This window comes from Notechis scutatus, chromosome 16 (assembly GCF_049901735.1).
Source record: "Notechis scutatus isolate UNSWTSFEM ecotype Mainland chromosome 16, rNotScu1.2, whole genome shotgun sequence".
Classification (NCBI taxonomy): domain Eukaryota; kingdom Metazoa; phylum Chordata; class Lepidosauria; order Squamata; family Elapidae; genus Notechis; species Notechis scutatus.
The window spans coordinates 7030001-7053054 of record NC_142024.1 but is presented as its reverse complement, the minus strand read 5'-3'; the positions used below and the strand labels follow the sequence as shown (position 1 = coordinate 7053054).

General features: G+C 52.6%; 2 protein-coding genes across 6 annotated transcripts in view; both read right to left on the bottom strand.

The window, feature by feature from the left end:
• Positions 1-169: 169 nt before the first annotated feature.
• TMEM269 (transmembrane protein 269) lies at positions 170-10898 on the bottom strand. Of its 5 annotated transcripts, none has more exons than XM_087944783.1 (9): positions 10649-10763; positions 9037-9111; positions 8541-8607; positions 8089-8155; positions 5766-5913; positions 4728-4825; positions 3950-4093; positions 3368-3568; positions 170-1642 (listed from the first exon to the last, which is right to left on the bottom strand). In XM_087944783.1, the coding sequence occupies exons 5-9, from the start codon at positions 5813-5815 to the stop codon at positions 1533-1535; spliced, it is 603 nt and encodes a 200-aa protein (XP_087800909.1). In that variant the 5' UTR covers positions 5816-5913; positions 8089-8155; positions 8541-8607; positions 9037-9111; positions 10649-10763; the 3' UTR covers positions 170-1532. The 5 variants fall into 5 exon arrangements, with proteins under 5 accessions (XP_087800909.1, XP_087800910.1, XP_087800907.1 ...); XM_087944784.1 differs by lacking the exon at positions 10649-10763 and adding an exon at positions 10277-10541; XM_087944781.1 differs by lacking the exon at positions 8089-8155 and having other exon boundaries at positions 10649-10898.
• A 9203-nt stretch (positions 10899-20101) lies between these two features.
• LOC113432351 (chymotrypsin-like elastase family member 3B) overlaps positions 20102-23054 on the bottom strand; it is a 4136-nt gene continuing 1183 nt past the window's right edge. Inside the window, exons 4-8 of the mRNA XM_087944722.1 lie at positions 22384-22518; positions 21835-21971; positions 21611-21753; positions 20346-20498; positions 20102-20119 (exon numbers count right to left, since the gene is read on the bottom strand). Coding sequence (XP_087800848.1) covers positions 20102-20119; positions 20346-20498; positions 21611-21753; positions 21835-21971; positions 22384-22518 — 586 coding nt within the window. The remainder of the gene's footprint in view (positions 20120-20345; positions 20499-21610; positions 21754-21834; positions 21972-22383; positions 22519-23054) is intronic.

The window sequence follows — 23054 nt, the reverse complement described above, 5'->3', positions numbered from 1 at the left end:
CTTAGTATGGGCAAGCAGTGGGTAGCCAACAATGTGAAATGTGTATGGTAATGGAAGAGAATGGTGAAGCTTGTAACCCCACAGCTTGCCCTCTCCTGCTCCAGACCTTACGAATGTCTGCCTCACTTATCACAATTCCCAAGCACACAAACCAAAAACACAAGGAAGCGTCTTCAATGTTTTATGAGTTTAATTTTTCCTCCCAAACACGAGAACATTAGTTTCAAGTACAGTTTTCCAATGGCACTTAACATTCATCTTCCTCCCTTCTTTTTCCTCTTGTGTTTTATCTAATAGCTCTTGGGAAGAGACCGTTTTCCCAATGTAGTTCGTTACCCTGATGAATATTAAAAATATATTAAAAGCACTACCTGCCACAAGCATTTGGGGGCCCAACACAAATCTAGAATGTCTTCCATGATTCTGGCTAGAACTGAAGTCGGGGTGGAATTCTAGATCAGAGATCTACCAGTAAGATGTACAAAGGATTCCTTTAGCAAAGCTGGGCAGCTCACAGATGTTGGCAGAAGTTTGCGCCTTCCTTTAGCCCCTGTGGTGGCAGAGGAATGTGTGGTGGGAGGGACCACCATGCACTGGCCTGTTTGCTTGGCAACTTAATTCCGGAGATCCTTCTTCTTCATACCCGATGCAGACTTTTTTGCAGGCCCAGCTGGTGGGGAAATTCCCAAACTATCTCCAGCAGTAGTTCCACCCCATGTTGACGGAGTTTGGCTTAAATTCTGGATGGCACATTGAGATTTTTCATTGCCCTGCTTCCTGTCTACTCTGTGGAAAGACTACTCACTCATAATAGAGTAGAACGTGTGCACAGACTACAACTGTCTTCACAAGTAGTGGAGTTTTTTAAAAGACCCAGAAAGAGCTTAACTTATCAGTTATGGGTTAAAGACAGCTTTAATATCTCACCCGTTAAGAGCCAGACTTTGCTCTTCTACTTGTGTGGGCCTGGATAACAAGAGGGCAGTCATGTGAGAGATAATTTCCTCTTCCTCTTAAGGGGCCAAATTTGTCTCTGGAAGCAGTGGGATTCCCTTCTCTATGCAAAGGTTGCATATTCAGCTAGCTCACCTATTGCAAAAAAAACTGGTTAAAGAAGGAAGCCCCTCTGATGGATCCAGAGTGAGAACGCCACAAGAGTGGAAAGTGGCAAGAGGTCTGTATTCAAGTTTTCCCCATGTCCCTAAAAGCTATCAGCGGGTAAATAACTGGCATTAAAAATATATATAAGCAAGGGTATAAAGAATCTGTACGTAACTACACTGACCAAAGACTCGGCATGTTAGCCAACTGTTGACTTCGTTCTTCAGGCAACAGGCAGCCCAACAAGGGGAGACACTGCCGGAAGCAATGGATAAATTTCCCAGATGTTTTTATCATCTCAAGTTGATGAAAGACTTCAGCATTTAGACAAAATATGGATTTTTAACACTGGATCCATCGTCCCAGTCGCTGAAGAGACTGCCTTGGCAGGGTGCAGTGCTGGCAACGTCCACTCGCACCCTCTGACGAGTTTAGACTTTGTAACTCCACAAAGTGTTGGGGAAAAAAATGTATGATATGGACCAAATCAGGAAGTAGAGAGAGGCCAGGAAGGAGGTGTGAAACAGGAGCACCAAGATACCTGCAGTGGCCAAGAGAGAAAGAGTTAAAGAAGCCCCTTGGGGCGAGCCAGATCCTCGGATTCTGAACCCCTCCCTTGGCAACATGCGATGTTTTGAAAATCTGTCGGCTTTCTGTTTTTAGGCCATCAGACACAACAGTCTTGTGCCTCCAGATCACAGGTGGATTCCCGCTGCAGATCACCTGATTTATGCGGGGCCAAAGTCCCGTTAGTCCTGCTCTCTGGAATGTCAGCATACCTCTGCTTTAATCCCCACTCATTAAGGTTCTCCCCTCCGAGGAAACGGCAGTTTGTTCAGTTCTATTTACCATAAAGTCTTGCAAGGAAAGGGATTAACTGGAACAACTGGGAATTGCGGAAATTGATATTCAGAAGACACGAGGCAACATCAGTAAAGACCTCACTGTCCCCCTGAATCCAGGTTTGTTTGGACATTTTAAGCACGAAGGGCACTTAAAAATATTTTTATTTTTCCCCAAACCAAACCCTTTTAGCTTCTCACACCATACAGTCTTTGTTTTTATTTTTTAGCCAGCCATTCTCTCATTCTTCTCATGAGACTGCAGTGTCCCAGATTGGAGCAATCAAATGTTCCTCTAGACCAGGGGTCAGCAATCTGTGGCTCTGGAGCCGCATGTGGCTCCTTCATCCCTCTGCTGTGGCTCCATGTCGCCAATTGGCTCCACAATTGATAGGGCTTTTGGTTAGGACAGGTAGAGGAAAAAGGATGTGCTAGGAGGAGACTATAGTGGGGGAACCACCAAGTTTCAAAAAAAATACCTTACCCCCCCCCCCCCCCCAACCCACCCCACCCCACCCCCCCCCCCCCCCCCCCCCCCCCCCCCCCCCCCCCCCCCCCCCCCCCCCCCCCCCCCCCCAGGTTAATGTCATTGCTCAGAGGACCATTGGTTGCCCTCTCCCCTCTTTGGAAGAGCTTTATAGCTCCCACTGCCTTAAGAAAGTTCAAAACATTCTCAAAGATCCATCTCATCCTGGGCACCCTTTTTCTTTTTTGGAACTATTACCATCTGGCAAACGGTACAGGATAATAAAAACAAGGACAAATAGGCTGAAAAACAGCTTCTAACCCAGGGCAATAGTTCTGTTGAATTCTACTGCCTAGTGCAGTGTTAGTGTAGCGTCGGGGGTTTTCAATTCAGTGTGTGGCGTGTGAAGGATGTGTCTTTGTGTTTATTTTCGTGGTCATGATGTGTGCTGAAGATGGCGTTTGATTTCGTTGTGCGAGGTGCAATGACACTAAAACTAAACTTTGAGTGTTTAAGGTTGCCAACCCCTCTTCTAGCAAAACAGCTTCTGAACTACTGAAAAACAGCTCAAACTTTTAGAGGTTCTTCGATGGTTCAAATGATGTCCGAATCTCCCCTCTGGCTGCAAATAAGCCCTTTTTTCGTAAGGAAGAGAGACAAGCCTACTCTCCTGTAACAAGGGAACTCTTCCACCTCCCTGCTTTCCAGACTCGGCAAGCCAGGGAAGACACTGGACGTACCCAGGAGTGGGATCTGACCGGCGCAACCAGTTTGGAGAGCGCGCACATGCGCGCGTCAAACATGTGCTGCGCACGCCTGCTCGCTACCAGCTCCGGCCAGCATTTACAGGAGGGCCAAACAGCAGACCCAAAATCTCATCCCAGCGAACCTGCTCTTCGGAGCTACCGGTTCTATAAAACCAGACCGAACCGGTAGGATCTCACCCCCCTGGACCTACCTCCTCCGAAGATGGCCTTCTTCCAAGCCTGGGACTCCAGCACTTTGTCATGGGGATAGAAGCCTTGGTCCACCATGAAAAGGATCATCACCATGGCCATCAGGCGCATGGCCACCAGGTGGCCTCCAGTCAGGAAGTAGGTGGCTGCTACCATGGAAGCGCCGTAGGGGCATGGCAAACCCCGGTACATAAAGGGCATCCCTGTAGATGAACAGAAGGGAAGAGAAAAGAGACGCACAAATTCATTGAGGGGCAGACCGTAGTCCTGTGATCCCCCAGCTACACCAAAAAAAAAAAAAAGGACAGGGTATGTTGTGTCCGTCACAAAGATCTATTTCTGCCGTTGGGTAGGCTAAAATGTCAGCTGGGCGTGTTGAAAAGCGCACCAATTCCTTTATGGAAAGGCAGCATCCGGAATCTTAAGGAAACACAGCATCGCGATCCCACTTTTCCCCGTTGAAAAGCACGCTCTTAAACCTAGACAGAGCTTGGCCACGACTACTTGTGGCATCCAAAGGTGGAAGCTTCCCCCCCACCCCACATCCCCCCTCCCCAATGAGATCTTTCCCCATCCAGGCTCACCGCTGGAGAAGAAGCACAGCCGCGTAAACACCGCCAGCACGTAGACGATCACCAGCAATCCGTCGAGGAGTCCGTGGGCCTGCAGGAGGAGGCCCGTGGCCAGGCCGAAGGAGGTGAAGTCTGCAAAGTCGTCCAGTTTAGCCCCTGCAGGCGATGCAAAAAAAAGGGGCATGGTTAGTCTCCGTCCAAGCCAGGATCTGCCAAGTGTCATTTCCCGAGGATAGACGCCTCTGCTTTCGTTCATTGAGTGATGCCAAAAAATAATAATAACCCTTCTTCTCCAAGCTTACATGGAGTGGAGGCTTCCAGAAAAAAGGACTTAAATATGGGGGGGAATCAACGCCTCCTCCCCAACCTGGTGCCCTCCAGATGCCGACCAAGGAAAGGTAGCCAGCTGGAAAAACTGCAGTCTCAAGGCTAAACAGACTCTCTGTGTTGAGGGGCCAACGATGGCATTTGAGGCACTTAAGACAATGAAATGGGAACCAGGACTTCTTCGGTTTGAAGGAGCTCTTGGCTCCCTAGATAGCAGCCCCAAACTTTTCGGAAGGACTGAGGTGGCCTCTCCAGTTCTCCCGTGGCTCAGGGAGGTCCTCTTTCTTGGGATTCCCCTGGCCATGTCTGGTTTCCCCCTCGGAAGAGCGCCTCTCTTCAAGGACCTCCTACCGCCTAGCTTGGCTGTTTCTGCATCGTCTGGAGGTTGGCCAGATCTTGGTGATCGCCAACTAAAGCGAGTTGGAGGTGAAGGGCCCAAGGGGGATGTGGGGAGGGGACTCACCCAAGGCAGAGCAGGCGTTGAGTTGCCTCGCAACGGCTCCGTCGGCAAGGTCCAGCACGAAGCCCGTGAGGACTAGCCAGCACGCGTAGTGGTACTGCCTGGAGGAGGGGAAGGTGAAAGAGGAGGAGGAGGAGGAGGAGGAATAAGGAGAGAAGAGAAAGGGAAGGAAGGAAGGAAGAAAAAGAAAGAAGGAAGGAAGGAAGGAAGGAAGGAAGGAAGGAAGGAAGGAAGGAAGGAAAGAAAGAAAGAAAGAAAGAAAGAAAGAAAGAAAGAAAGAAAGAAAGAAAGAAAGAAAGAAAGAGAAAGAAGGAAAGAAAGAAGAAGAAAAAGGAAAGAAAGAAAGAAGAAGAAAGGAAAGAAAGAAAAGAAACAGAAGGAAGGAAGGAAAGAAAGAGAAAGAAAGAAAGAAGGAAAAAGAAGGAAAGAAAGAAAAAAGGAAAGAAAGAAAGAAAGAGAAAGAAGGAAGGAAGGAAGGAAGGAAAGAAAGAAAGAAAGAAAGAAAGAGAAGAAAGGAAGAAAGAAGGAAGGAAGGAAGGAAGGAAGGAAGGAAGGAAGAAGAAAGAAAGAAAGAAAAAGAAGAAGAAAGAAAGAAAAAAGAAAGAGAGAAGGAAAGAAAGAAAGAAGGAAAGAAAGAAAAAGAAAGAGAAAGAAAGAAAGATTGCTTCTTGTGTCCATAGATGCTCTCCTCGTCTCCCACCCAGTCCTGCCACCCCACTTGATCTCTGGCCCACTGGATCCAGAAAAGTCTGGGCAGTAGGAACTTTCTCTGTCGTGAATCCAGCTAGATCCCAACCTTTCCTGCAGAGGCAAAAGGATGAGACTGCAGCCTGGCATTGCCAGCACAGAGGCAGCTGAAGTTCAGAGAGAAACTGCGGTGTGAAAATATATGGCCTGGTGGCCACCGTGTCCCACGGTTCTCTCTACAATGGCACCAGAGTGGTGCTGCGGCCCTCTTCTGGCATCTTTTCAACCTGCCCGGCGTTGAACGGAGAGCCACGGCAGCCAGGGAGCAGAGCTCCGGGCCAACCTTCCACCTACCCGTTTAGGCTGCAGAGGACGGAGGAGAGGCCCATGAGAAGGTTGGCCATAGAGATAGAGTTGGCCGCATTCTTGCGCAGGAACTCGACAGCTTGCGCACGGCCTGCCTGCTCACTCAAGAAAAGCTTCTTGGTGCATTGGAAGATTCCTGGAAGAAGACATCAGAAAGGGCGGATTGAGAAGCCGAGAGGATCCACCCCCAGGGCAGGTGCAAAGAAGTAGTCCTTCCGTCCCATCCCTGCTCTGAGCTCCCCTCTTGGTTCCAAACGGGAGAAATTACGAGATGGACAAGGCCAGCTGTGTTCAGCCTGCGTGGCCCAGACGTAAGCAGCCCCCCTACACATTGCAGAAACGCGCAGAGGGAGACGGGCCCTGCATTCATCAGCCCAGCTCTTCCCCAAGGGCCTCTGCCCCCCCCCCACCCCCATGGTTAGTTCATCCAGTCCACATGTGTTATACCGGTGCCTGCCACAAGGCTGCGCACGCAGGCAGGCAGCCATGTCATCAGCCTCTTGAAGCCTTCACTCCGGTGGGTGACAGGGCTGGCTGGGTTTCAGCCAGGAGGACAAGTGTTGACTCAACCCTGGGACTCGAGGAGGCAACGGGTGATCCACTGCCTGCATCACCCGCGACCTGGATTCTCTGCCTCATTGGAAACCTGCGGGCAGCTGCGGGCCAGAGGATTTCATGCGGCTCCAGATAACAGATCCGAGAAGTGGAGGGCTGTGCAGAAAGCACAGGTCAAGGGGTGGGGGTAGGGGCAGGAAGCAGCCCCTCAATTTCATTCAGGGCCTCAGCAGCCCAAAGATAAAGGTCAGAGGTCAGGGAGGGTGAGACCAGAGGTGGGTCTTCAGCCGGTTCTGACTGGTTCTGGAGAACCGGTAGCGGAAAATTTGAGTCGTTCGGAGAACCAGCAAATCCCACCTCTGACTGGCCCCGCTAACCCCATATCTCTTCTCTGCCTCCCACTGAGTCCCAGCTGATCGGCTGGGTCTTCTTTGGTTGCCCTACCCAGGAGAATGGAGCTGGAAAGTAGGTTAGTGGGGTGGGGAGGGAAGGGGGGGTTTTGAAGTCTCCTTCCCCTGCCACGCCCACCAAGCCGATACTACTGGCTACCACAGAACCGGTAGTAAAAAATTTGAACCCCACCACTGGGCAAGACCCCTCCCCGCAAACGAAGCCAAACCGACCTCATTTCTTCACATTTCTACACCACATCAGTGTATTCATTGGCTGGTTCGTTTTAGTGCCAAAAGGCAGCGGCAATAATCACTTTAAAAAGGAGCGAAGTTCAAATCAAGCATCCGTTCCGGCTGTTTTAAGCTTGCAAGAACAATTTGCATCCCAGTCCAAATTCCAGGGAAGCTGCGGAGAGCTGGATGCCTCCGTCTTGAGTGCTGAGGTTTTTCCTCTTTCTGTTCCTATGCCAGAGTTTGCCCCCCCGGGGCCAAACATCCAGCTTTCCAAGTGGGGTTAGTTGCCACAAAGCAACAAACCCACCATGTTATGAATTTATTTACCAGCTTTGGGGGCTCACCATCTTGAGACCGGCGCACTCAATGAGCTGTGTTCAAGCATCAGACTTAGCCAGGCAAGGGGTGGACACAGCAGTTAAGTTCTTGCCATCAAGACCGTAAACCTGGCTGGTACCTGCCAGAGGTGCTCAGGTTGGCTCCCCAGGGAAGATACCCATTGTTCTGATCCAAACCTTGTTCCAAGGAAACAAATACCAAACAGACGTAACAGCAAAACCTTTTAACGATTCTTTACGAATTCTGTTCCTTCACGGTTAAAAGGCTACTAAAAGTAATGGTCTCTGATAAGAACGAGCCTTGCCAAGGTTGTGCAAGGCTGCCAAGGACACTAGATAAAATTGCCAGGAAATATTTCAAACAAAAAGTTTCCAAACACAAACTAAGATAGTCCAAACGTCCACAAGGCTTGAGTGCAAAAACTTCTTTGCTTCCTGCAAAGAACTCCGGTTTCTCAGCTGGCTTTTATCCCTTAAGGGAGGGGCCATCACCTTGCAGCCTTACTCCCGAGTCGCCCGTGCTGCTGCAGCTGCCCTTTCCTTCGAGCAGCCCTGCGCGCATGTGCATTGAGCACAGGCTCCTCGGGGGCCTCTTCCTCACTGCTGCCCGCCTCCACAATCTCCACTCCCTGAGGGTCCTGGCCCCATCCCTGCATCCCACGCAGGCCCCTCGTCTGAGTCCTCGCTCTCCGAGACCTCAGCCGTCCGTACCTGCTGCCGGCGGACCACAACACCCATATCAGGATAGGCGGAAGGGAAGGGAGATGGGAAGAAAAGCCAAAGACCACCCACCAAAGGGTCTTTGGGAGGGTCCTGGGTCGGATATAGTCTGGGTGTTTTCTTTTGGGCTGGCAGCATTCTACGGAAAAAAACCAGGCGCGTTTTCTGCCCTCCTACAGCACCGGGCTGAGATTGTGGCACCCTGGCAGCCCTGCAGAGCTGGGAGAAACGGGCCCCCGCCTCCTTTAGAGGTCGCTGCTGGCATCCAAGGACGGGTCTCCTCAGGGCAACGGAAGCAGGCGCCACGGATCCAAGTAAGTCTTTAGGGTGTGAGCTTTAGGGTGTGGAGGTTGTCCTCTCGCACTTTGTGGGCCCAAAGGGGCCCCCGCTGCCTTTGGGGTGGCTTCCCTTCTGGCTTATTTGCCCCTCTGGTCCCCAGTTTTTTTGGGGTGGGGAGGAATTGAGCCCATTGAAGGCCAGCCGTTGGAGGGAGAGAGGAGGTATCGGCTGTATATCTGACTTACCAGAATGGGGAGATGCTATCCACATTGTGGTCGTCGTTCAGCCGGAAATCCCTGCCTGCTGATGTCCCTGAAATTGAAGTGGGGGGCGGGGGGCGTTAGAGGCCTGCCTGCCTCTTGGCAGAGGGAGCCATAAAAAAAAGCACAGTGGACTTTTGTCTTGCTTGTAAACAATGAGCAAGGGTCACTTTCCCGGCAGGCCGATAATTCTAGCATTTTTCCCCCTGCAAGCGTCGGTCAGTCGCGTTTTGGTGGGGGCAGCGAGGTTTAAGAAGAGGCAGGGATGAAGAGAGGGTGGGGCGGAGGAAGCCCAGAAGGGACCCCACCCCTTCCAAAATAAGATGGATCATGGAGTGGGGCTGAAGCCAGTTTCGTCTCGTGGGGAAGGCACCAGGTAAAAAAAAACAACCACCAGGCGATGGTGAGTTCTAGTCCAAGCTTGGCCCAAAAAGCCCCCCTGGGTGACTTTGGGTCGGTCTATCCTTTCAGCCCAACTTACCTCACAGGAAAGGCGTTTAGGGTACAAGTCGAAGGAGGATGGAGGATTAGGTATCTTTTCCACGTTGAGTTATTTCTAAAAGAAAAAAGAAAATAAAGGCAGGATAAAAAAAATACCTGAGGGGCATAGTGGCTCAAGGGCTAAGATGCTGAGCTTCTCGGTCAGAAAGGTCGGCGGTTCGAATCCCCAGCGCTGCATAACGGAGCGAGCTCCTGTTCCTTGTCCCAGCTTCTGCCAACCTGGCAGTTCAAAAGCATGTTAAAAAAAAAAAAATGCAAGTAGAAAAATAGGGGGAAGGGAACAGCGCTCCGTGCGCCTTCGGAGTTTAGTCCTGCCGGCCACATGACCACGGAGACGTCTTCGGACAGCGCTGTCTCTTCTTCGGCTTTGTCACGGAGATGAGCACCCGCCCCCTAGAGCCGGAAACGACTAGCACATAGGTGCAAGGGGAACCTTTACCTTTAAAAATACCTTTTTTAAAAAAAAAAATAGCAGAGTTCATCCCATGGAGCATGGCACTGGCTGCTAAATTGGAGCAGCATGAACGGCTGGGCAGCGTTGCCCGTTGCCTGTGCCTGCTGTTGGGAGGAGGGCAGCTGGCCTATGTCCTGGAGGGCAGGCTAGGTTTGCTGATGAGGTCCCCGGCCACTGACGGGGACGGTTTTTATTTTTATTTTTGGAAAGACTGACTTAGGGCATGCCACGCTCTGCGCGGTCTCTTTCCCTCACCACTCTCTTCCACGGCGAACGGAACCGTCTGGAATCCTGGGAGTTGAAGTCCACAAAGCCTCAAAAGCTGTCAAGTTCGAAGAGGCCCTGCTGTACTGCTCAGCAGGCAGGGGCAAAGAAGGGGGAGGACGGGCAAGCCTGAGCCGCGGCTTGCAGAGGACCCAATGCCAGCTGGGATGCTACGAGAGCCGGGAAGAGGGGTTGGGTTTAAGTCTCCAGACCCCGCCCCCCCGCCCCCGCCCCCCCAGGATGAGGAGCTGAGCGTTGGGCAATCTGGGCTCACGCGTACTGGCACAACTCCCCCCCGGCCAAATCCCTGCCAGCTGACGCCTCTTGCGTTTCTGCACTTGGGGGTCGGCGGGTTTAGGGAGAGACGGTTCTGAACTCCCTGCACTCGTCGCCCTCCCCTCCGGGGGAATCTGGGGAGGGGGAACCCAGGAGGAGACTCCTGGGCAGGTGCAGAGCCACCCCTGCCCCGGATCTCAGCCCGAAGAAGTCTCCCCGCCACCACCGCGGGGATGTCGGGAGCCCTGCCTGCTCCGTTGGAGGGTCCTTCCCCAACTTTCAGCGCTTTCCTGGGGTCGCCGCGCACAGCCCCCACCCCCCCCCCCAATGCCTCCCCGGCTCATCCAGCATCCCGGCTAGAAGGAACGGAGGCTGCGGGAGCGGCCTGAAGATGCCCCCGACCTCCTCCCGCTCCAGATCTCCCTGGCAGGGAAGGACCCCGGGCACGGGCGCCGTCGCAGCTAGGCTGCTCCCGAAGGTGGAAGCCCTCCACCGGCCGCGCGCTTTTCTGCGTCGTCGTCCCCCCAGCCTCGGACCGCCTCCGCGGGTCCCGCCCGCCCGACGCACCTCCTCTCTCGTCTCGCTCGCTCTCGCTTACCTTCTTCCGCCGCGCTCCGCAAGCCGCCCCGCTGCCTCGCCACTCACCGCTTTTATGCTGCGCATCTCGCCGCCGCCGCCGCCGCCGCCGCTCCCGGAAAATTCCACTCGGAGGGGCGGGGCGGAGCCTGCGGCCCCTCCTCCGAAGCCCCCTCCCCCCGTTCGCCCGCCCTCGCCGCGCGCACCAAACTCTTGGTCCCGTTTCAGCACCCGCCAGTCGGGCGAAAGGAAGCGACTTTGCCCCCTTTCCCATCCTCTTTTTTCTGGCTCCTGGCATTGGCCGCTTGCAAAAAGCGCCCGGCCATGACACACACACACACGCACACACACACCCTCGCCTTTTCTCGTGGCCTAATGAGTTCTCCCCGCTTGCGGAAGCAGCGAGGCAGCCTCTGGACCCGAGAGCCACAACCCGGACCCGCACAGCCTTGCAAGTGGAAACGTTGGGCATGGCTTAGCCTACCCTGCGGCCTTTCAGCGCCTGCTCCAGTTGCGCCATTCTTTTTAGGGTTCTCTTTTATTAAAAAAAAAAAAGAGGAAGAGTGCAAGGAAGAGTAATCAGGACGATGAATGGACTGGAGGCTAAAATGTACAGGGAGGCAGGAAGTGGGCCTGGCTAGTCTAGGGAAGAGAAGGACCAGGGGAGACAGGGGAGCAGCCTTCTGATAGTTGAGGGGCTGCCCCAGAGAGGAGGAAGGGGTCAAGCTATTTTCCAAAGCACCCCCGAAGGCCAGACAAGGAATAATAATGGATGGAAACTGAACAAGGAGAGATTCAACCTGGAAATAAGGAGGAACTTTCTGACAGTGAGAACAATCAACCCATGGAACAGAAGTTGCCTTCGGGAGTTGTGGGAGCGTCATCCCTGGAGGCTTTCAAGAAGAGATTGGACTGCCCTCTGTCAGGAATGGGGTAGGGTCCCCTGCTTAAGTGGGGGGGGGAGGGTTGGAGTAGATGACCTACAGGGTCCCTTCCAACTCTGTGAACACTGGGTGCCTTAGCACCACTCCCTCTGTCTAAGAGAAACGGGGAGTAGACAACCACGCCTCCCCTGAATTCTCACGGACGTGGCATGCTTTGCCCCACGGCCCCTCTCTTGGCATTAAGAGGGCACTTTTGCCAGGGCCAGGTCTTTCTCTGCCGCTCACAGCGTTGCCCGTCCCTGATAAGCATGGCATGCCGTAGAGCTGTGTGGTTCAGTCAGGGCTGGATGCTTTGCAACCCCCCCCTTTTTTTTTTGCCAGGGTAAGGATCCACGTGTGGCCTCTTTACCCAAAGCAGCAGTCAGGATGATTCTAAATTATGCCTCTCCTCCTCCTCTGAGATTATCCTGCCTCCTTCTGAGCGGAGGGTGATGGGATGGCAAGGTGGGCCAGGCTTGGCAACTTCCTTCCCCTTCTCGGAGGCTCTGGCAGGACCACGGCCAGCTCCTCCACAAGCTCCCATTAAGAGGCCTCCAGCCAGCTCCTTGCAAGGAGCTCCCATGCGCAAGGCCCAAAGGGCGAGGCGAGCCCAGGCTGACGGGAGAGAAACGCAGGGAGAGGCAAAGCTGTGCCCGGGTGGATCAGGGCTGCTCTAAGCACATGAGAATGGTTATAGGAATTGGTTATTAAAAGAAGGACTTGGGGGTGATACGATAGCAGTGTTCCAATATCTCAGGGGCTGCCCCCAAAGAAGAGGGGGTCAAGCTATTCCCCAAAGCACCCGAGAAGGCGGGACAATAAGGGATCAGGAGTCCCCAAAACGTGCCAACTTTAAGGCCTGTGGACTTCAAACTCTCAGAATTCTCCAGCCAGCAGCTTTCTGACTTGTGTTTTCAGAACCTGGTTGGTTCTTTGTCTTGGTCCCCATCAGGCCACAGCTTGGCCAGGTCTTTTCTGGCTGGGCCTGGTGAGCGGGTGATGGATGGTGTTGGGTGGGTTCTGTAACCCCTGAATTAGCACTGGGTCTCGGGATTGTGTGGAGCGTGCCTGGACTATTTCTAGCCTCTGTTCTGCGACACGTGTCCTCTGTGAGAACAACGGAGGAAATAAAGACAGTCCCAGAAGGCAGAAATCCATTTCCTGGACTGGCTGGGCGTAATTTATTTTATTTATTTTTATTGATTTGATTCGATTTGTCAATCACTTACAAAAGAATAGGTATAAGTATAAACATGAGGAAGAATACAGAAAACAGGTACGATTAAATGGGGACAATAGGACTGGGACGGGAGGCACGATGGTGCACTTATGCACGCCCCTTACAGACCTCTTGGGAACGGGGTAAGGTCAATGGTGGATAGTTTGAGGTTAAAGGAGTGGGGGTTAAAGGATGTAACAACAGAGTCAGGTAGTGCATTCCAGGCATTGACCCCTCTGTTGCTGAAGTCGTACTTTCTGCAATCAAGTTTGGAGCGATTAACATTGAGTTTGTATCTGTTGTGTGCTCTTGTATTGTTGCGGTTGAAGCTGAAGTAGTCATTGACTGGTAGGACATTGTAGCAGATCATTTTGTGTACTACGCTTAAGTCCAACCGTAGGCGGCGTAGTTCAAGATTGTCCAAGCCCAAAATTTCAAGTCTGGTGATATAGGGTATTCTGTTGCGGAGTGGAGAACTCTTCTCGTGAAATACTTCTGGACTCGCTCAATTGTATTAATGTCTGGTATACAGTGCGGATTCCAGACAGATGAGCTGTATTCGAGCATTGGTCTAGCAAAGGTTTTGTATGCCCTAGTTAGCAATTCAATAGCCTCTTGTGGTCTATCAGGCATTCGGATGAAAGAGCCGTCGTGGTGGTGCAGTGGTTAGGATGCAGTATTGCAGGCTAATTCTGCCAATTGCCAGCAGTTCGATCCTGACTGGCTCAAGGTTGAAATCAGCCTTCCGTCCTTCCGAGGTGGGTAAAACGAGGACCCAGATTGTTGGGGGCAAGAGGCTGACTCTGCAAAACCGCTTAGAGCGGGCTGTGAGGCACTATAAAGTGGTACCTAAGTCTAAGGGCTAGTGTGTTATTGCTATATAAGAGCCGTGGTGGTGCAGTGGTTAGAATGGGGTACTGCAGGCAAACTCTGCCGACTGCCAGCAGTTCGATCCTGACAGGTTCAAGGGTCGACTCAGCCTTCCGTCCTTCTGAGGTTGGTAAAACGAGGACCCGGATTGTTTGGGGGTGGGGGCAAGAGGCTGACTCAGTAAACCGCTTAGAGAGGGCTGTGAAGCACTGTGAAGCAGTATATAAGTGCTAAGGGCTATTGCCAAGTGCTATCATGGGAAAACTAAGTAGAAAGTGTTACGGAGGTTGCAGGATCTTGTTTGCACAGCACCTTTGCCTTCCAAACAACCCACCTGTGAGGACAAGGAAGCAACACAATATTGCCTTGGACTCTTCTGACCTGGGGGTGCAATATAGATTTAATCTTTAATAGGTGTTTTATTCTGTCTGATGTCTGGCTGTGCGGTGACACTGACCCCTGACATGCCGTCCTATCGCAGCCATAAACTGGGAACGAGGGCCCTTAAACTGCCCTGCGGATGCACTCCAGCCTTCGTGATCCTCCCCGCCGGCTGTAAAAGGCGGCTGCAAAACACGAGTAATCCTTGCATAAAAGCCTGTCTTTTACTACTACACGGAAGTGGAGCGATGTTTTTGAACGCTATACGATATCGTTGTGTCCTTGGCTTTGAGCCAGGAAGGGACAGAGGCTCCCCTTTGGCCCCCTTTTGGGGTTGCCACAGGCCTGCCACAGGAGAAGGAAGGGGGCACAGGCGCGGATATCTAGACGGGGCGGGGTTGAGTCCCCTGCTTTCCCGGGGGGGGGGGTGGGCTCCAACGCCTGCGGTTTCGGGGAGGTCGTGGCACTACACCGTGAAAGCAACGGGGTGGCTCTGGGGCAGGTTGGGTTGAGCCTCTCTGTCCCCCAATGTCCTATCCAGCCACCCCTCGGCCTTCCTCATCCTACCCTTCCCACACACACACACACACACACACCGGCTTGTTTTCTGAGCTGTGTTTTGTCTGCTTTCTTGAAGCCCACCCAACAGCTCACATGAATCATGCCCGCCAGGAGGCATCTCCCCAAATAAGACAGTCGGTCCTGGAAAGCACAGAAGAAGGAGGAGCTCCCCAGGTGAATCTCCCCCCGGGGAAAGGGCTGCAGGTGAGGGGCAGCCCGGCCAAGACAGTCTTCCTTGCCCTCCGCCCACACACACCCCAGTCCGGTTGGTTGCAAGAAGCAGGTTCAGGCAACCCGGAAGTCTTATTAGAAGTATTGTTAAGTCTGTCCCATGTTAGATTTTAGTTATATGGCAAATATTTACAGATTGACAGATAATCAGAGTTGGAAGGGACCTTGTAGGTCATCTAGTCCAACCCCTGCCCAAGCGGAGACCCTACACTATTTCTGACGGATGGGAGTCCAGTCTCTTCTTGAAAGCCTCCAGGGATGAAGCTCCCTCAACTTCCGAGGGCAACTTCTGTTCAATAGGTTGATTGTTCTCACTGTCAGAAAAATTCCTCCTTATTTCCAGGTTGAATCTCTCCTTGTTAAGTTTCCATCCATTATTCCTTGTCTGGCCTTCAGGTGCCTTGGAGAATAGCTTGACCCCTTCCTCCTCCTCTCTGGGGCATCCCCTCAAATATTGGAAGACTGCTATCCTGTCTCCCCTGGTCCTTCTCCTCCCTAGACTAGCCAGGCCCAGTTCCTGCATCCTATGTTTTAGCCTCCAGTCACTCTCTCTCTGCTCTCTCTCCCACTTTTTCTCACTTTCTTTCTTTCTCTCCCTTCCTTCCTTTCTTTCTCTCTCTCTCCTCTCTCTCTTCTTTCTCTTTTTGTTCTCTTTCTCTCACTCTTTCTCTCCCTCTCCCTTCAACTAATGGAAGGCTGCTCTCCTGTCTCCCCTGGTCCTTCTCTTCCCTAGACTAGCCAGGCCCAGTTCCTGCAACCGTTCATCCTATGTTTTAGCCTCCAGTCCCCTAATCATCTTGGTTGTACTTTTTTTAGAGTCTCAACCTCTTTATAAAGTGTGGTGACCAAAACTGGATGCAGTACTCTAGGTGTGGTCTTACTAGGGCTTTATAGAGTGGTATTAGCACCTCCCTTGTATCCCTGAGTTAATGCAACTTAGGATTGCATTGGGTTTTTTTGGCTGCCGCTGCACACGGCTGGCTCCTATTTAGCTGGTTGTCCACTGAGACTCTGAGATCCCTCTCACAGTTACTGCTCTATTGAGCCTGGTTTCACCCAGTCTATAGGTGCACTTTTGGTTTTTCTTGCTTAATTGTAAGACTTTACTTTTCTCTACAGTGGATTTCATTCTGTTAGATGACTTTGTTTGTCTTTCTGCTCTCCTCCCCTTCTTTGCCTTCGGTCAGAGAGAGGGGCCTGGTGGCCGGGCAGGGCTGAATTGCATCCGCCACCCCTCCACCTTGCTCTCTCTCCAAACAGCCCCTCCTATCCCCACTCCTACCCCCCTCCCCTGGCATCCTAGGCAAAATAGAAGCGCTTGGCTCCATGCCTGCAGTAGGCACCACTGAGCGGGCAGGGGAGGGAATGAGAGATCGCCGGCCTTGGTGCTTATTTACGGAAGGGGGAAACGCCGTGACCAGCCTTTTAAGCACACGTTCTTGTGGGGTGAGTAAGAGGGAGGCCAGCCGAGGGGGTGTGTGTGTTTCTGGATGCCTTAACTCAACAGCTCTGCCCTTCCCACCCTCTGACCCGTCTCTCTCTCTCTCTCTCCTCTTTGCTGGTGCCCTCTCTGTCTTTCCACCCAGCCTTACTAGCACTGACCTCAAACCGCGAAATAGGGCCGAATTGTTTCTGAAAGCACCGAAAGGCCAGAACAAGGAACAACCGGTGGAAACTCATCAAGGAGAGAAGCAAACGGTGGCAATGCCACCAGGGGTTGGGAGGAGTCCAACCGACAATTGTCCCCGGTTGCGGTTAGTTGGTTACGTCTGGGGTGCCAAGGGTCTCCTGCTTGGGCAGGGGGTTGGACTAGATGACCTACAAGGTCCCTTCCAACTCTGCGCGATCAGGACTGGCTGGGCAGGGAGGGGAGGGGTGGGCCGAGAGGGGCGGGGCCAGCCAGGCGCACCATTTGCCGGTTCTCTGAACTGCCCGTAATCATAACAACCGGTTCTGTAGAACCAGTCTGAACCGGTAGAATGCCACCCTTGGATAATAGTCAAAGCAGGGTCTGATATCCCTCCAGGCAGGCAGCATAGATGAAGGGAGTTAGAACCCCTCCCCTTAGTCTGGTGTGGATTTCGTCAATACAAAGAAGCAACATGTTAATTCCCCCACACACACACTACTTTTTCTGGGAACATAGTTGAGAAAAGTTTCCCAGGAAGTTTCTTTCAGAGCTGGAGTTTTTATGGCCCCTCCTCCTCTCGCTGTCTCTCCAAGAGGTGACACGTTTCCAGGCACCTGGGCTCCAGTCCCCAGTTGCAAGTTATACGGATTTAATACAAGGCTTAAGATGTTCAGGTGACATCAAAAAAGGATGACTTGTACCAACTCCCCCCCGCCTTCTCCTTCCGTTGAAGAATGGCAGATACACGGATCTGACACTTCCTAACAGCGAGAACAATTAACCAGCGGAACTGCTTGCCACCAGAAGTTGTGCAAGCCATTTGTCCCAAAACGGGATAAAGGTCTCACAAATGAAGGCGAATATACGAGTCCCAGGATAACGTTGCAGGATCCAATCTGGGTCGAGGCTCTCCTGCTCGAGGAAGGGGTTGGACTAGAAGACCTCGGAGGTCCCTTCCAACTCTTATGTTCTTGGGAGGTCCTCCTGGCTTTTGACCCAGGGAGGTAGACCCTGGGCAGCCTGTCCTGGCCCTGGCAATGCCTCGCTTGCGGCCATTGGTCCAGCCAGCCCTTGCTGGACTGTGTGAGCCTGGGGTCCCATTCCTTTCCTGACCTGCCACCGGCTCCCCTCCTCACCCCACACCCAGCACCCTGAATACGTTGCACCATCGATCAAACTCCGGGCCAGTTGCCAGGTCCGAGTTCACAGAGTTTGGCAGCGTCAAGGAGTGCGCGGTGTGTGTTCTCGGGGGCAAGCCGAGGCCCGGTGCCAGGGCCGAAGGATCCCAGGACTGTCAGTCTGCCGCAGGAGGGCCGTTTGGTTCGGGACGTTCCCAGCCTCGTTATTTGACGCCTGCGGCGATAAACACGGTTGCTTTGCCAAAAGGCCTTGGCGGCTGCAGGAATCATGAGAAGAGGGCGGGGTGCACACAGGCTGCTCCGTCCCAGCCTCTCCTCTCCGCCTCCCCTCTTCGACTGCACCCCATAACCTTCAGTCCGGCTGAGAGAGGCGAGTGTGATGAGGTTTAATGGGGGCGGGGTGGATATCTGTCTGGAAGACTGAACAGTGTGTTCTGGACTAGGGGTCTCCCACCTTGGCAACTTTAAGCCTGAATTCTCCAGCCAGCTAGTAGATTGCTAATCTGTTGGAAGGGACCTTGTAGGTCATCTAGTCCAACCCCCCGCCCAAGCAGGAGACCCTACACCATTTCTGGCAAATGGCAATCTGGTTTCTTCTTGAAAGCCTCCAGTGATGAAGCTCCCACAACTTACAGATAATCAGAGTTGGAAGGGACCTTGTAGATCATCTAGTCCAACCCCCTCCCCAGCCCAGAGGGAGACCCTACACCATTTCTGACAAATGGCAGTCCAGTCTCTTCTGGAAAGCCTCCAGGGATGAAGCTCCCACAATATCTGAAGGCAACTTCTGTTCCATGGGTTGATTGTTGTCACTGTCAGAAAGTTTCTCCTTATTTCCAGGTTGAATCTCTCCTTGTTTAGTTTCCATCCATTATTCCTTGTCTGACCTTCAGGTGCCTTGGAGAATAGCTTGACCCCTTCCTCCTCTCTGGGGCAGCCCCTCAAATATTGGAAGACTGCTATCCTGTCTCCCCTGGTCCTTCTCTTCCCTAGACTAGCCAGGCCCATTTCTTGCAACCATTCATCATATGTTTTAGCCTCCAGTCTCTTGCTCTCTCTCCCTCTCTTTCTCGCCCTCTTTCTTTCTCTACTTCCTTCCTTTCTTTTTCTTTCTCTCCTCTCTCTGTCTTTCTCTCCCTTTTTGTTCTCTTTCTCACTTTTTCTCTCCCTCTTTCTCTCCCTCTTTTTTCTCTCCTTCCTTCCTCTTTCTCTCCTCTCCCTCTTTCTCTTTTTCTTCCTTTTTCTTTCTCTCTCTCTTCCTTAAAATATCGGAAGGCTGCTCTCCTGTCTCCCCTGCTCCTTCTCTCCACTAGACTAGCCAGGCCCAGTTCCTGCAACCATTCATCGTATGTTTTAGCCTCCAGCTTTGCTGGCTGGGGAATTCTGGGAGTTGAAGTCCACCAGGCTTAAAGTTGCCATTAGTTGGAGGCCCTTGTTCTGGACAGAAAGGGGTCCGTATTCAGCCAAGAGGCTTCCCTTTCCTACATGGACTGGCAGGAAGAGGGTGGGCACTTTGAGCCCCACTGACTGCTTCCTTCGTCCGATCTCTGAGCCTTGAGCCAGGCAGGGGGACAAAAGGTGGTGATGGCTCGGTCAAGGTGGGAGCTTCAAACACTGGAAGCTTTCAAGAAGAGACTGGACTGCCGTCTGTCAGAAATGGTATAGGGACTCCTTTTTGGGCAGAGGGGTTGGACTAGATGACCTACAAGGTCCCTTCCAACTCTGTTCATCTGTCATCTGAAGAGACCCAGAGAGCAGGAAGACATTGCCACCTGCTGGCGGAAGGCGTTTGGGGCCTTTCTGCGGTCCTCTTAAAAGCAGGGCTGGGCAACACCTGTGGACTTCAACTCCCAGCATGCCCGGCTGAGGAATTCTGGGAGTCGAAGTCCACAGGTCGACAAAAAAAAAAAGAGGCGGTGGTTGCATCCTGTATTAAAGCTGGTCCCAAGGGGAGAACGAAAGAAGCGAGAGGGAGCAGAGTGGGAGTAGAATTGGGGCTGGGTCCCCGAAGGGGGATGACAGGTCCCGCCAGACACACACACACACACACACACACACACACACACACACACGCATATCCCTTGCCCATCGCAGCTGTGCCTTTGGGCCCAGCGTTGGGCACCCAGGAAGGCTCGCCCGGGGCTGAGCCAGGGCGCACGGGATGATGTCAGCTGCATTCGTGGCAGGTTCCGCAGTAACCCCGTCCGTCCTCTAGGGCCGTGGCGAGGGGTACGGGGGTGAGGTTGTGCTCGCCGCAGGGCAGAAAGCCGGAAAATGTTATCCTTCAGGGCCTCGGGCCACCCTTTTGCGGGCGGAGGAGGCTTTGGGGAGGAGGAGATGGGGACACCCCAGAGACTTAGGCCAAACTTAGCTTCTTCGGAGTGGGCTGTTTTTTTTCCCCCATTCATAGAAATTTTTGAAGCCCACCCTGGCCCCCCAACGCGCGGGAAATAAGATTCCAACACAAGACATCTCCAAAGTGAATTTATTCTGGAACTAGAAGCCTGGCCTGTTCTCCTCCTCACTGGCCCCTGAGTATCTGGAAAGGGAGGGGAAAAAAGGGTCTTAGGGACAGCAGGGGAGGGCGAGGATGGTTTTACAAGGGAGAAACCCAAGCGGTGGCCTGTTCAGGGTGATCCGTCATCTCTTTCTGCGGCCCTAAACAGCCGCACGGGAGCTAGGACGCTGTGGGGTCCCCTCAAGGCCATCAAGAGGTTTCTCCTAGCTGAGGGAAAGCAGGGTGGGTGAGTGGGGCCGCAGCTCACCTTCAGGATCCAACCGTCGAAGGCAGAAACCCGGGTGAAGACGGTGGGCTTCCTCAAGGCGTTGCAGCCCATGGCGGACACGAAGCTGGCGATCCCGTGGACGTACCACCTGCCGTCCTTGCCCTGGCAGTTGAGGGGGCCACCGGAGTCACCCTGTCAACGTGGCACAGAGAGTCTTGTGAGCCCTTCGCTTTATTTCTCTGTGTCCAGCCCAGCCTTGCCCCATGGATGGCGATAAGATCTGATCAAGGCTGCTGGGGAAATCGGACAGGAGGGGAGAGCAGAAGCCACAGCTAAATTAACAGCCTGGGGTATGACAAGGGAGCCTAAAGGAAGACACACACACACACACACACACACACACTGCTCTTTCCTGCCAGCTGTGGTGGTCCAAGGCATCCACGGAAGGGCCAGACGCCCTGTTTTTAATCAGATATAAAAAAAGATGTCGAGACATCTAGAAAGAGTGCAGAGAAGAGCAACCAGGATGACGAGGAGACTGGAGGCAGCTAGAAGCCAAGAGGAACATAACGTGCCAAATTTCAAGTTTGTAGGCTTTATGGTTCTGGAGATTTTGTGATGATGCGTGAGGGGTATTTCGCAGATGGATAGATGGGTAGGTAGGTAGGTAGGTAGGTAGATGATAGATAGATAGATAGATAGATAGATGATAGATAGATAGATAGATAGATAGATAGATAGATGATAGATAGATGATAGATAGATAGATAGAAGAAGAAGAAGATAGATAGAAGAAGAAGAAGAAGAAGAAGAAAGATGATAGAAGAAGATGAGAAGAAGAAGATAGAAGAAGATAGATAGATAGAAGAAGAATGAAGAAGATAGATAGAAGAATGGAAGAGAGAGAGAGAAGAAGAAGAAGAAGAAGAAGAAAGAAAGAAAGAAGAAGAAGAGAAGAAGAAAGAAAGAAGAAGAAAGAAGAAGAAGAAGAAAATGAAAGAAAAAGAAAGAAAGAAAGAAAGAAAGAAAGAAAGAAGAAAGATTGGTCCCAAAAGACAACCTGTTTTTCTGTACTTGACCATTTACATTCCCTTTGTAGCGTAGTGCCTCCCATCAGACGCTAGAGGGCAACAGGCACCGTTCCTTCCTGCTTCGCTCTTCCCTAAATGCTGTAGTTTTTATATTCAATTTTCCTTGCTTTGACATGCTGTGAACTGCCTGTAGGGCTTGCCAGGCAAAGCCCGTCAAATTTAAGGAGAAGAGACTGTGCCCGGCGGCGTTCCTCCTTCCAGGCACCCACTTACGTTGCAGCCGGATTTGATGTCTCCCCCAGCGCAGACCATGCTGCGTTTGACGGAGCCTCCCCACCAGTCAGGCTTCCTGCAGTGGTCGTAGTCCACCACGGGCAGCAGAGCCTGCTGCAGCTTGGCCGACAGAGGCCCTCCAGCTGTGGAGAGAAACAGAGTCAGGGCTTCCAGCCAGGCCTCACTGGAGCCCCCTCCCCACCTGCGGAGAGTACCCCACGTACTGGAAATACGTCCCCAGCCGGTGATGTAACAAGAGTATCCATTGGGCAGGACGGTGTCTGGCTCGGGAAGGCAGCCCAGTCCGACTTTGTCGTTCAGTTGTGGCCGGCGGGAGAGTTTCAGTAGTGCGATGTCATTGCTGGAACAGAAGAGTGGCTAGGGCAGAGGTGGCCTTCAGCCGGTTCTGACCGGTTCTAGAGAACCGGTAGCGAAATTTTGAGTCGCCGGGAGAACCGGCAAAAGAACCACCTCCTGACTGGCTCCGCCAACCCCATATCTCTTCTCTGCCTCCCATCGAGTCCCAGCTGATCGGCTGGGTCTCCTTGGGTTGCCCTGCCCAGGAGAACGGAGCTGGAAAGCAGGTTAGGGGTGGGTGGGGCAAGGAATGGGGATTTTGCAGTATATCCTTCCCCTGCCACGCCCACCGAGCCACGCCCACCGAACTGGTAGTAAAAAGTTTTTTTGAATCCCACCACTGGGGTTGGGGGGGTGCTGGAGGCTTTCCTTCTGCACACACACACACACACCCCCATGACGGACGCCTTACCCACCCGCAGGCCACACAGCTGGGGTTCCAGCTGGGATTCACGAAGATGTCTTTGGAGTTGATGGGCACGTGCTGCTCAGGGCTTTCCTTGACATTGAGGTTGTACTCCCCCAGCACCACCTTATACCTGCGGGATCGCCTGTGGAAGAAATCGCCCAGCGGCTTTCAGAGGGCAGGAAAGGCCCCCACCCACACCCCACCCTCCGCAGTCCAGAGGGGTGGGCAACTTCATGCCTTTCTTTGGAAAAAGAAGCTAAACACCAGGACCAGGGGCTCCCAAAGGTGCTTTTGACCTGGACAATGGGGAATCTCTGCCCCGGGCTCTAACCTCAGCCTGCGGCAAGGCTACAGGGCGAAAAGAAGAAAAACTGGCCCTAAACAAAGGGGGAGGGAGGGAAGGAAGGAAGGAAGGAAGAAGGAATGGAATAAAATAGAATGGAATCGGGAGGGAAACAAATGAAAAGGAGGAGCTAGAAATGAGAAGGAGGAAAGGAGGAAGAAAATAGATGAAAAAAAGAAAGCAAGGAAGATGGAAGGAAGGAAGGGAATGAGGAGGGAAAGAAAGGAGGAGGAGGAGGAGGAGGAGGAGGAGGAGGAGGAGGAGGAGGAGGAGGAGGAGGAGGAGAGATGAAGAAGAAAAAGGAGATGAAAAAGAATGCAAGGAAGATGGAAGGA

Coding starts and splice junctions, on each gene's coding strand:
- TMEM269 (XM_087944781.1), bottom strand. CDS start 8,565: ATGTGGATAGCATCTCCCCATTCTG. Junction 5,914..8,540: donor GATAGCATCTCCCCATTCTG/GTAAGTCAGATA, acceptor GTCTTCTTCCAG/GAATCTTCCAATGCACCAAG. Junction 4,826..5,765: donor GTCCTCTGCAGCCTAAACGG/GTAGGTGGAAGG, acceptor CCCCTCCTCCAG/GCAGTACCACTACGCGTGCT.